We start from the raw sequence: 12,813 nt of genomic DNA, 5'->3' as shown, positions 1-12,813 counted from the left end.
CTCTGGACTGTCCTGAGCTCTGCTGAGCTCCTGACTCCCAAAAGCATGCTTGGCACACAGAGTGAGCACAGTTAACTATCAGGCCAACGGAGAGCCCCAGAAACAGCTCTGGCTCGGCCGGACCACATTCCCGTTGCTTACACGTGTCCCTGGACCGACCCACCTCTCCTCCATCACATTTCTGTGCCAAAGCCAGCACCGTCCAGATGGGAACGGCATCAGACACAGGAAACCAGCTCACCGTGGACCATCCCACGCCTCCTCGCAGGCGGCCTGGGTCTGCTGGGAGCTCTCAGCTCCCCACCAGAGCAGAGGCCCAATGCTCTGTGGCCAGTTCTCAATTCGGGCCACGCTCTCTGGGAACAGCAGCCCAGGCTGCCCGCGGCTTCCAGCACTGGCATCTGTGCAGGAAGTGACTGGACCCCCTCCGAGTCCCAGCCCTGGCCCCGGGGTGTACCGTTGAGTGATGTGTCGTACGGCTCAGCCTCTTCATAGTAACCCTCTGGAGACTCAATCTTGGGGACGGAGAGTTGCTTCCGCTCTGGAATCTGTGGTATGAACAAACAAAATAAACATACTCAGATATGATACACTGAGAACAACTTGGAATTAACCCTCTGGGTGGAAGGAGGGGATTCCAGAAGAAGAAGAAAACCGTCTGGTTGGACTTCAAGTCAGCTGGGAGGGAGAACGTGCAATGCCATGGCTCCCGACAGCCACCACGTCCGCCGGTCTGCTGCCAGAGAAGGGCTGTGGGCGCGTTGCTGAACCCCGCGGAGCCTCAGCTTTCTCCTCTGCAAAATGAGGCTCACATCCGCCCCCGCCCCAACACACACACAAAATGGCCTTGTGTACGTGATATGGAATGCATACAAACATCCAGAGCGTGTCAGGCCGCTGTGGCTTCTAAATAGCATCTACTTTCGAAAACGACAAGGGCTAATCAAGTACACACGGAGGAAGGTGACCTGGTGGGTTCTAAATCCTGAACTTTCACCATAATAAGTCCGACCACTCGGATGGATATTGGGTGGCTCCTGTGTCCAAGCTGCAAGGGAGGCGTCCGGATGTCCCGGAGTCACTCCTGACAAAGACTTCGCCAGGTGGTGGATGTTCAGGGCTCCCGCTCACGTGTACGGTGAGTCATGTCCTCATAGACGAGGTCAAAGTTCTGTGGGGACCCGGAGGGCGTGAGGAGCATTTACCACCACCGGGAGGACACGAGCTTTGAGTGGAGTCTCAAAGATGACCCTGAGCTTCTTATGTGGCACGAGCACGACTGGGGAGGAATAAAGAATATACCCAAACGTGCAGAAACGTGGAGCGTGCAATTCTGTACTCCTCCATTATTCTTTACTGTAAATGGTTTGGGAAAGCCCTTGTGCTGGGCATTTGGGGAACTTCGAATGAAAGCAGTAGAAAGGGGTGGGGGGAGACGGAAGGAGGGCGGCCAACGGAAAGACCCCACACGGCCCTGGGAGATGGGCCTCTGGACCTCGGAGGACTCCCTGTCCTGCCGGCAGGAGAAGGGGAGATCTAGAAACCCCTGCCTCTGAAACGAGCTCATGAAAACGAGGGACTTATCGCAGAGATGGCTCCCCAAGTCTTGGCCCCGGAGATGGTGGGAGAGCGGTCAGCCTGGGCCGGGGTCCCCATGGTACGGGACTCGGCATGGGCTGCGAGAGGGTCCACCCCCCGCCTCCTCCAGGGCAGAGCAATGATCCTGCGGCTGCTTCACCAAAAGCAGCATTCCAGAGCCAGGTCCGGTGTGGCCTGGCACCTCATATGGACTCTGGAGTGAATGTAACTTGGTTGCAGTCAGGGCTTTAGGACTCTGTAGATTCAACTGACGGGATGTGATGGCCTCTCCCTCACCTTCCCTCCCTATAAACGAGAATAAACCCAGGGTTGTCTTGAGACAAACCGTGACGGTGTCTCCACAATGCTTAGCCCCGTATCAAACATGAGGAGGCTGTCACCGTCATTGTCTGGGGGCCGTCCACGCCCTGGGGGGGCTGCAGGAGCCGGGTCACCGAATCACCATCCAACAAGCTGAGGCAGGTCTGCACGCAGAGGGTTGGCGAGGCCAGGCCAGAGTGTGGGTCCAACTCTGAATCCTAAATTCATCCGGCCTCACATCAAGAGAGCGGATACAAGATCCAGAGGTAGGCCTCGAGCAGCTTCCAGCACCCCCACGGGTGCAAGAGGCAGAAAGGTACAGAGCATGAAAAGAACAGAACGTGCTCTTTTCCGAAGCAGATCGGCTGCTGCCCTGGGCCCGCAGATGCGGCTGTGAGTGGCACCGGGTCAGGCTCCTTCCCGAGGGCAGGCCAGGCACGCTGCACACGGTAGCTGCCAGCGGATGACCTTTCGGGTCTGCTGCCACAGCCTGGTGAGTTGTCTCTGCTCGTCTCGGCCATTCCTGGCCCCTTGGTCAGTTTGAGAAAGGGCTGCCCGAGACCCAGCCGTGGTCCTCGAGAGCCAGCTTCCTGGGGTCCGAGGGGAGAGCATCGCCTCCCCTGAGAAGCAGCAAGGTCCCTGCAGATGGGTCCTGGAGCTCATGTTTCCTAAGCTGGCCTGGCCCCCGGCTCCAGCCTCCAAGAAACCCCATCCCCATCAGGTGGTGCTGGGACCCTTCGCAGAGGGAGGGGGTGGGTCCCATTTAGAGAGGAGCTCCAAGCATCCAAGATCGAGCTGCAGCCCAGACTCCTGTAATCAGAACAGGAAAATGGGGGGGGGGGGGGGGGGCGGGGCGGGGCGGGGAGGGGGACGAACCTTTCTTCAGAAGCCCCTCAGGGGTCATTCTCACCACGTGGGTCCTACTGTCCTATCTGGGGGCGGAGTACTAGGGAGTGTCTCCTGAGAGTCTCCCAAGCCTCTCCCAGTAAAATCCCCTGTAAATGGATCTATGGGGAGAGGCAGGAGAGGGAGGTGGTAGGAATCCAACCTCCAGGGCTAGGGTTTGAAACCTGACATGGCGCACCCCAGCTGTGTGTCCCTGGGCAACTTACTTGACCTTTCTGTGCCTCAGTTCCTCCACTGCAAAATGGGGAGAGTAGAAGTACCTGTCACATGGGGCCACTGTAAGGATTAAACTGTTCCCAGCACTATTATCCAATACATATGCATTTTTACCAACCTAAAAAATACAAACGTATCACTGAAGAGAGAAAAGTTGTCAGCATACACTTTCGACAGAGGAAGAACTGCCGTATCCTAAGGAGACAGAGGAGACGTCTGGGGTTGCCCAGGCTTACGCCCAAGCTCAGCCCTCATTAAAGAAGATGGTCCCTGCCCTCAAGGCTGCTGGGGCAAAATATAAGCCCTTGAGTCAAGTTACAGGTTAAAATGATTTGCACAAAAATTCAGAAGAGAGTCACATAATGACACAAGTATAATGACCCGTTTTCTGAAGTCAGAGGAGCAAGGGAGGCTGATTTCTCAGGGGAAGAATAGAGAATGAGAATAAAGGGATAAAGATAAGGGACCGTTAAAGTTCATCATCATCATCATTGTGATGGTGCAGGTTTTAGACACTAAACTCAGGCGCAGAAGAGAGGTGACTTCACAACCTTCAGGAGGCTCTGAGAATTCACAGGAAGGGACAGGAAAGAAAGCCACCCGGCTCAGCCGGATTTGCCAGAGGTCTACAAACTTCTCTGTAAAAGGCCAATAATACATTCCTAACGGATCGGCAGGTCACTTGAGGGTCGCTGATCTCAGCTGTTCAACTCCGCCGTCGCAGAGCGAAAGCATCCAGAGATAATACATAACTGAGAAGCGTGGCTATGTTCCAATAAAACTTTATTTACAGTAGCAGGTGGCTGTGGATTTGGCCTGGGGGCCAGAGTCTGCCAGTCCTGATTTAGAGTAGACACGAGAGCTGAACGTGAGCAGGGGCCCGGATGAGCTGAGGCGTCGGTCTCTGTGCTGATGAGCAACCTGCCCCAGCGGGCACTGTCGAACATTCCCGGGACAGGACTAGCAGATCCGGCCAGCCCCGGCTCCCCAGACCGACCGTGGCAACGTCCTTGTGTGGAGTAAGCTGCTTCCCCCGTAGAGTAACCCGCTTAAGACCAGCGCCAATGCATGCTCAGGCCTCAAAGGGTGGCTGGGGTAGGGATGGCTGTGCTGGCCGGGAGCATCAACGAGGCCAGCACATGCTTCTCCTACGGTGACCGCAGCACCTGGCTGGGCGCACAGCAGCGGGAAGTGCCACGGCTGCCTGAGTCACTGGCCGCACCCACGAGGTGGCCCCGGACCCCTGGCTGCCTTTTCCCTTGCTATCCACGGACTCTGCGGGGGTGGAGGGGGGGACCCAGGCCACCAGAGAGGGAATCAGGGCGTCCTGAGCCTGCGACAGAGGCCACGCTCCCGGCCCAGCCACAGGCACTGAGGACCACAGGCAGACGTCCCGCCTCTGTCTCAGCCATCGGCAAGCCTGCGGGACTTGCCGCAGCTGTTGGGACGAGTGCGACCTGACTAGTTTCTCCCAACAACCTGGTCCCAGACCCTGCGTCTCCCGGCCCACCGCCGTGTCTGCAAGGCACAGATTTCCAGAACAAGGCAGCACCACCCAGTACTTGCCTGTGAGGCTCTGACTGCTGACAGCCTCTCCCACCCGGTGTTGGGCCACAGACTGCTGCCCCAAGAATGGCAGAGCCCAAGGCCCTGGCCAGAGTCGGGCGCTGAATTCCGGAGAGGAAATTTCCAGCGCCAAGCAGCCACCTCCCCTCCCCCCACCCGGCGAGCAGTGCCTAGAGCACCCCAGAATACCACCGCATCTCCCACTGGTTAGACTGGCGGCAGCCGGTCAGGAGCAGAGGCCCCCCTTCTCCCGAGCACTGTGGCGGAAAGTGAGGAGAGCCCGCAGCTGGAAGGACCAGAGACTACAGCCTCACTCTGCTGGAAAGACGAGCTTAAGTCAGGCGGGCCTGCAGAGTGGCCTGGAAACCAAGAACCCGCATTCAGGTCTTGGCCCCGCTACCTCCCAGAGGTGGGCCCTTGGCCGATTACTTTAACCGAGCCTCTGTTTCTTCATAGGAAAACAGTGACCAAAAATACGCATCTGTAGATGGATGGTGGGGAGGCCCCAGTTTGTGTCCATCAGGGCGCCAACGGCCCAGGTGTGGCAGTCACCCACTTCGCAGCATAGTGGGGACAGCAGGGACTCAGGCTCAGGCCATCAAGTCTCATTCAGCCTGAGATGAAGAGTCCCTGCCAGTTGGTGACCGGGGGGGGGGGGGGGGCGTGGGCAGGGGGGGTGCTTCATGTACAGGGAGACTGACCCAGGTATTCCAGACATCCTCAGGAAGGCACGAATGGAGAGGGCCAGGCTGCGGTCCGGACGCCCTTAGCGGTGACCTGGGCCCACAGATGTGTCCCTGGATAGCACCCTGGGAGCTCAGTGACCATGGGAGTCACACAGCTTCCTGCTGGCACTGAACCCAGGACCCCACTGTCCCCCAAACCCTTCCCACTTCTTGACCCCATGACCCTGCTACACATAGAAATCCTTCCCGTTTTTCTCACCTCACACCTCTCTAGAAAGCCGCCCTGACCAGGCCCTAGACAGGGAAGAACTTGGGTTCAAACTCTGGCTCCACCATTTCTGTGTGTGGGACGTTCAGACGCTATTAACCTGCAAATTCTTGGCTTCCTCACCCGTAAGATATGAACACCGCTACTTAACCTCCCTGAACACCAACGCAGTGTGCCACGCGTAGCCTTAACCCATCAAATAAGACAATCTCAGGAGACAGAGATTCACATTCTTTTAAACACCGGGAAACAGAGGGCCAGAGAGCTTAAACAACTTGCTCAAGACCGAAGAGCCAGTACCTGGTAGAGCTGGGATCTGAACCCAGGTCTGTAGGGTTCCATGATTCATTCCACTCATTCATGTGGCCTACTGCGTGCGTATGCCGGGCAGGAAGCAATAAATGAGAGACACTGTCCCTGTCCTACGAAGCTTACGTCTGGTCGGGGAGGCAAATAGTACAAAGATCACTTCAGTGGTGGCAAGGGCCACGGAGGGGTAATTGGCCCTGGGGTAGACGGTGACTGGGGTGGGACAGAGTTGGGGTGCCTCATGCAGCAGGTCGGGGCAAGTCTGTCTGTGAATGTCTGGGAGATGAGAAGGCAGCCACTGGACAGCCAGGATCCAGACAGTACAAAGTCCCTGAGGCAGCACTAAGCCTGTGGTATAATCCAGCGGCAGAAGGGAGACCCGTGAACAGCAGGTGCGACGGGGCTGGAGATGCGGCTGGGCCAGGCTGTGTAGACCGTGTAGGCCGTGGGGCCGGGCTAAGGAACACGGATGTTTTTTGCCTAAGCTCAGTGAAAGCGTTTGGCCGGTCCGAGGCAGGAAGTGCAAGGCGATATGATTTACATTTCCAGAAGTTCGCTGTGGCCTGAGCCGGTGACCACAGCTCTACAGGGCCCCACTCACATGGTGCTGGGCAGAGCCCGGTGGAGCCTCAAACACTTGGTGGCATCCAATAAAGGCAACCCCTGCATCTCCCACTCCCTTTACCCTTAGCGTCCTGAGTACCGTGGCCCTGGGCAAATGATGCCACCCGCAGGCAGGCGTGCTTTTGTTCTGTCTCTGTCTCCCAGTGCCTCGCCCCATGTCCTGCACATAGTAGGCGCTCAGAAAACACCAGATGTTTGGTGAACTGACCCCTGTGAGAGCAACTGGAAGTTCACGGGGCCCCAGTCAGGAAATCAGGGGTGTTGGACAAACACTTACGATCTTGGGTGGCGGGAGGTCCGGAAGGCTCTTCTGAGGGGCCAGGGAGTGCTGGCCAGGCTCCCCGTTGGGCAGTGGGTTCTGCTCCTCAGGTGCTGTGGGCGGCAAGCAGGGGGAGGCTTCAGTGAGGGGTGCCCAGTGTCATAGCAGGTGCGTTATCCCGGAATGTCTGGTCACATATGCCATGAGATCTATTTGAGCAGGTGCTGATTACCCACGAGGAGGTCCCAGCAGCCAATGTTGTTGTTTTCCTTCAAGAATAGGGTGCAGTGGTGTCCCAGCCATGGGCAGATTCCTCAGAAGGAACTGGTTTGGGGCTTCTGGCAGCCTCCACACCCTCTCTACTACCTGCCCTGTGCCAAAAATGGCCTAGCCACAGAGATTTAGCCAGTCGAGAAGCTGCCCTGTGGTCATTATACAGAGCAGCTCTCAGCACCAACCCTGTGATTATGGCTCTTTCCACCCCAGTTTCCCCAGAAGGCAAATGACCCTGGGCACTGTGGCAGCCTGCGTGTGGATAATTTCTGCTGAGCCCCAGGCTTGGTGGTGAAAACATGAGGCGGAAAAGCCACAGTGGAGAACTTGGCCACCAGTTGTGTGTGCTTTTAAGGATAAGGATCCAAGGGCCCTTCTGAGCCTGGCCATTTCAGCCAGGGGCCCAGCTAAGTCCAGGACAGGCAGGCTCAGGCAGATCTGACCTCGGGGCTTTGGTGGCTGGCACCTTGAAGCCAAATCTTTAACCGGACTGAATGCTTTGGAGCACTGCGTCCCGACCTCTTGCTAAGCCTCTGCATTTCAGTCACAGGCTTGGGAGTTGGGGGATGGGGCTTTTAATCTCCTCTCCTCTGCAACGAGGCAGCTCTACAAACCTCTGGACCTCCCTAGGGTCCTGCCAGACCCACTCCTCAAGGTTTTCAGAGCAAAGGAGAGAGCAGAAGAGTAAGATACCATGGAAGACATACTATGGCCTTCCAATGTAAGATATAAAGTTCTGCCAAGAGAGCACCTTTGAGCAAAACTTTTGAATGTTAAGGCAGCTGCAGACATCAGCATTTCCATCCTCTACCATCCCCCCCCCCCCCCCCCCACATCAAGTCCAGACTGCGGGGCACCTGGGTGGTTGAGTCGGTTAAGCGACCAACTCTTGGTTTCGGCTCAAGTCCTGATCTCACGACTCATGAGTTTGAGCCCTGCATCGGGCTCCATGCTGACGGCGCCTGCCTGGGATCCTCTGTCTCCCTCTCTCTCTGCCACCCCCCCACTCACTCTCTCTGTCTCTCTCAAAAAGAAATAAACTAACATTAAAACCAATCCGGACTTCTATCAAAGATATAAAGCTGGGGTGTGGAATCAGCACCAAGGCTGCTTTCCTAGAGCATCGGTCTGTGACTTCCTGTTTCTTGGGATGCTGTTGGGGAAAAGCTGAGAGACTTCAGGGGCCAGATTCTTTGTCCACGAATGGGACATGGGACCTTTAAGATTCAAGGAGGTGGCCTGATGAAATATCCCAAAATACATCAACCCAAAATACCATCAACTAAAATGTGACTGCCAGAAATAACTCCACTGGGCTGTCTGGTGCTGGCTGGGAGGAAGGAGGGGCGGGACGGGACCACAGCTTGTGCGCCCCCCTCCCGGAAGCTGGCCGCACCACCAGTGGGCTTAGCCTGTACCTTTGTCTTGGGCCTCCGCATTCTGTGGCCTGTTGACGGTCACTTTGTTCATATAAATGTACTCCTCATCGGAACCTGCAGCAGGAGGGTAGAAGACAAAGGTTTCATGTGATTCCACGATGGGAAATGGCTTCTGGAGAGAAAGAGCGTCCCCCGAGAGACACTGTCATTAGCCTGGGTTCCAGGAAAAGCATACAACATTCCGAGTTGATTGAAAGAGTCCATTATAGAGTTGACAGATTTCCAAAAACAGAAAGGCCAAGTTGCTGACTGTTAGGTTTTCAGCCTGGGGGTGGGGTGGTGGGGGTGGGGGAGGGAAAAGATGGGTCCAGAAAGATAGCTTCAGGAATAAAAGTCTGAAGTGCAAGGGTACCCACACCGCAAAGATCTGCCCCGTATTTCACCAGGCAGATTTCTCTGGGTTTCCTAGCATTTCATTTAAACTAAAAAATATTTCATATCCATCATTCTCACTCTAGTCTGGGTAACTCGTATGGGCTCATCAGAGTGATGTCTTTGTAAGACAGGGCACATTGAGGATCTGAACATTTAGCTCGCAGGCCTCTAGGTGGGGTACCAATGTGGGGCCCTGAGACCCCCAAATCGCGAGCTCTGGGTTTGGAGGGGTGGGTGTGCTGGGAATTGAAAGTGGAGCCCTGCCAGGCACCTGCTCTACCCTGTAGATTGTACCCTGCAACAGCTCGGCCCTTCCCTCTTTTAAAATCACTTCTGTGTAGGTGACCTTCCCAGTGCCTGTCTGGACAGAGAAATGTCAGTCTCCTGACACCTGCTTAGTTTCTTGTGCCCCGAAGACCCTTTCTTCAGAAGACTGCACAGGAAGCTCATTCTAGTGCTTCTCCTCTTAGAATTCCACCTGCATTTCTCTTTTGCCCCTTAATTTGCATTTCCTAGAAACCCGTGGCTCCGGTAGTTGGAGACGGCGTTACCCAGCCAAGGGACCCAATTCAAACCCCTGGCGAAGGAGGCAGTTCCGTGTCAGATCCGCCCAGCCTCCAGCCAAGAGGCCTGTGAAAACCCAGAGGAACATGGGGAGGATACAGTCAGCGGGGTCTTTTGCCATCAGCCTGCCGGGTCGCCATCCTGGTGCCCAGCCCTGCCAGGACCCGTCAGCAACATCACCCCCCACCGCGGCAGGTTATGGGAGGGCACTATGAGATCTAAAAGTAGTCAGCCACAACCAGTATACTTCCACTGACTGCGACCCAGAGGGGCCGGGTCAGGAGCTTTTCCAGAGAAAAGCACCCAAGAAGAGTGTTCTGCAGGGGCAGGCGGCAAAGCTCTGCCGTGAATGGTGCCATTCTGAGCAACGCAGCTAACACGTGTGCCTTGGTTTTCTTGTCTGCTTGGGATACTATGGAAAACGACTGTGATAAATATCACTTGTTTTTACCTAACTCTGAACGCTTCCAAGAGTACAAAACTCTAATATTAGGGAACTTGAAAAAGTGAGCCCTATAACTAACAAAGATTACACATGACAAGCCTAGGGGCACCCGGGTGGCTTGGTTGGTTAAGAATCCGACTTCGGCTCAGGTCATGATCTCGCAGTTCGTGAGTTCGAGGCTCTGTGCTGACAGCATAGAGCCTGCTTGGAATTCTCTCTCTGCCCCTCTCCCACTCACATGGATTTGTCCACTCTCTCTCTCTCAAAATGGATCAATAAACTTAAAAAAAAATCAAAATAAATGAATTACTAGAGAGTGTGTAAACTGGCACAGCCGTTTTGGAAGCAGTTTTAGAGGATAATTTAAAGTGTTCGTATTCTTGGGGCACCTGGGTGGCTCTGTCAGTTAAGCATCCAACTCTTGGTTTCAGCTCAGGTCGTGATCTCACAGTTCATAAGTTTGAGCCCCAAGTTGGGCTCTGTACTGAACAGTGCAGAGCTTGCTTGGGATTCTCTCTTTCCCTCCTCTCTCTCTCTCTTTCTCTCTCTCAAAATAAATAAACTTAAAAAAAATAGTGTTCATATTTTTTTCCTTAAAGTGTTCATATTCTTTAACCCGGCATTTTTCCACTGCCAAAAATTTGTCCTGTAGATACACTCTAGCACGTAAACAAAATCTGACTTGAGGATGTTCACTGCAATATTGTAGAAGTTTTTTTTTTTTTGTTTTTGTTTTTTAAATTACGAAATGTAAATGTCACTAATGGGAGGCTGGTTGACCATCACTGTTCATCTATCAGTGGACACCTACCCAACTGTGAAAAATGACAAAGCAGCTCTCTGTCTGCTGTTTACAAAGATAGCCAAGACTTACAGTTAAAGGATCCTGTTTCAGAATAGCAAAAAGAGAAAAAGTATGTGAACTGTCAGCACATGGAAATGTGCACAGGCGACGATTCTAAGTATAAAAATAACGTAAAGCAGAATACAGAGGCAAACCACAACTACATAAAAAAATTCAGATGACGCCGGTAACGATCAAAATAGGAATCGAAAGAATGTAAATAGCTAAATGTTCATTTTATGTTCATTCCTTTTTTCTTACTGTTGACTAAGCCCACACTCCTATAAAAAAAAAAAAAAAAAAAAAAGGCAAGATATTGCTGTCATTGTTTTAACTGTTAGATTCTGGGCAGGTGCTTTCTCCGCAAGATCGTGACTTGTGCGCTGCAGAGAAAACTCGCACCGGCCTCTTCCTGAGGCCGCGTCTCCTCCCCTGGGCACTCTGCTGCGAGCCATGGTTGGCTATGGTTTGATGTTCCAGGGTTGCCAATCCAGGACCATCCAGGTAGGTAAGTAAGAGGCTCCCAGGACTGTCTGCAATCCTAGGAAACGCCCGGTGAAGTTGGCCCTGGAACGGGAGACTGCTGAGCTGTCCCATGTCTGGGAGGCAGTAGCCTTGGGTTGGAGAATTTCCTATCATTCCCTCATTCATTTGCAGAAGTGCGCTGAGCACCCGCACCGTGCTAAGTGCTGGGGACACAGCACAGAATGAAATAGAAGACACTGTCCCTCTCTTTATGAGCCCAACAATGGAGAAGGGAATAGACCCTAATGGGATAGTCAACACAAGCATGTGGGAAATGACATCAGCATAGGTATGGCTGGAAAGGACAGCTGACTGTGCTCTGAGGAAGTGTGTAACTTGTGGGAAATGACCCCTGTGGCAGGGGGTAGTCTCTCCCAGAGAACTGGGTGGGGGTAGAGGGGAGGCACACGGACCCTCTTTGCTACCGTCGGACAGATAGAACATTGGCAGCTCTTCCTATCAGAGGAGCAGCCCCCAAACTCTCCCAGAGTCTCCGAGGAGGGCACCGAGGGACCCATGACACTCTCAGGTGAAGGCAGGAATGAACAGCAGGCTCCTGATAAACAAACTTCATTCCCTGCCATGACCTCACCATCCAGATAAAAGGCAAAGAGAGTAGAAAATTCTTGTTACAGTCATACAGTAAAAGATCAGAAAACCCAAATAGACAACTTGAAAAGTGTAAACACTCTCTCTCTCTCTCACACTCCGTCCAAAATGTGTGGGAGTAAACAACAGCTCAGCCAGTGTAGACCACAGACTATCTCAAAATGATCAGCCTGCCTCCACCTACAAGTCTCATCAAGCTGAGCTCATTTTCTGGAACATACACAGCAAGACATGCCCGGGAGGCTGAGAAGGGAGACAAATGCTTTGATTTCAGGGGGGCTTTGGATTCTGTCCTGCGTAGCACAATTACTGTGGTGCAGATGAATCTGGAACGTGGGACAAGGAGGGGAGCAGAGCGGTTTGGTCCCTCTGCCCGGTCCCAAGCCCTGGTTCGGCCACTCACGGCCATGTGCCTTGAAGAAGGGACTCTCCGAGCCTCGGTTCCCTCGTTGAGAAGATGAGGACAACAACTCTCTCCCTGACCCGGGATGGGGACTGGGTGGCACAATCCATGTCATTTCATACATTAAGCACCGTGGTGGGGCAGAGTACGTGCACGGCAGACGTCAGCGGCTGTTATAATCACTCTGCTAGCCGAGAGAGCGCACAGACGACCAGAATGGATCTCAGCCTCGAGAGCAGGAGTGGGGAGTGGCGGCCACAGGTCCCCGTAAGGCCGTGCGCACGCTTCCGGTGGTCTGAGCGGTGCTCTGTGGGCAATTCACACTGGGCGCCTCCTGACCGGTCTCAGCAGCCCCGGCGGCCCTGCGAGCTGCCGAGACCAAGGGCAGGGGGAAGGTCTGACTCTATCAGAGCAGAGCACACAAACACCTGGGGTGAAACAAAGGTCAACCTAGAGGAAGCTACACAGCACATTAAGCCACAAAGGGACCCCACCCAGGGGGCCCTGATAGAGCGATGAGAACCAAGAACCACTTGGTTCTTGGGACCAAGAAGAGGACCGGGATGATGGTGAGAGCCCGTCACAGAGGCGTCTTCCCATTCC

At 54.2% G+C, this 12,813-nt stretch overlaps 1 protein-coding gene across 8 annotated transcripts in view; it reads right to left on the bottom strand.

Annotated features, from left to right (window-relative positions):
• The window catches only part of AFAP1L2 (actin filament associated protein 1 like 2), a 97,711-nt gene that overhangs the window by 23,609 nt on the left and 61,289 nt on the right, over nt 1–12,813 (bottom strand). For all 8 annotated transcript variants that reach the window (XM_078434851.2, XM_078434849.2, XM_078434852.2 and 5 more), the window contains 3 exons: nt 8,425–8,499; nt 6,752–6,846; nt 458–548 (listed from right to left, as the gene is read on the bottom strand). In XM_078434851.2, coding sequence (XP_078290977.2) covers nt 458–548; nt 6,752–6,846; nt 8,425–8,499 — 261 coding nt within the window. The remainder of the gene's footprint in view (nt 1–457; nt 549–6,751; nt 6,847–8,424; nt 8,500–12,813) is intronic.

The sequence above is a fragment of the Panthera onca genome, chromosome D2, assembly GCF_046562875.1.
Source record: "Panthera onca isolate mPanOnc1 chromosome D2, mPanOnc1 haplotype 2, whole genome shotgun sequence".
Lineage (NCBI taxonomy): Eukaryota > Metazoa > Chordata > Mammalia > Carnivora > Felidae > Panthera > Panthera onca.
This window is presented reverse-complemented; position numbering and strand designations above follow the sequence as displayed.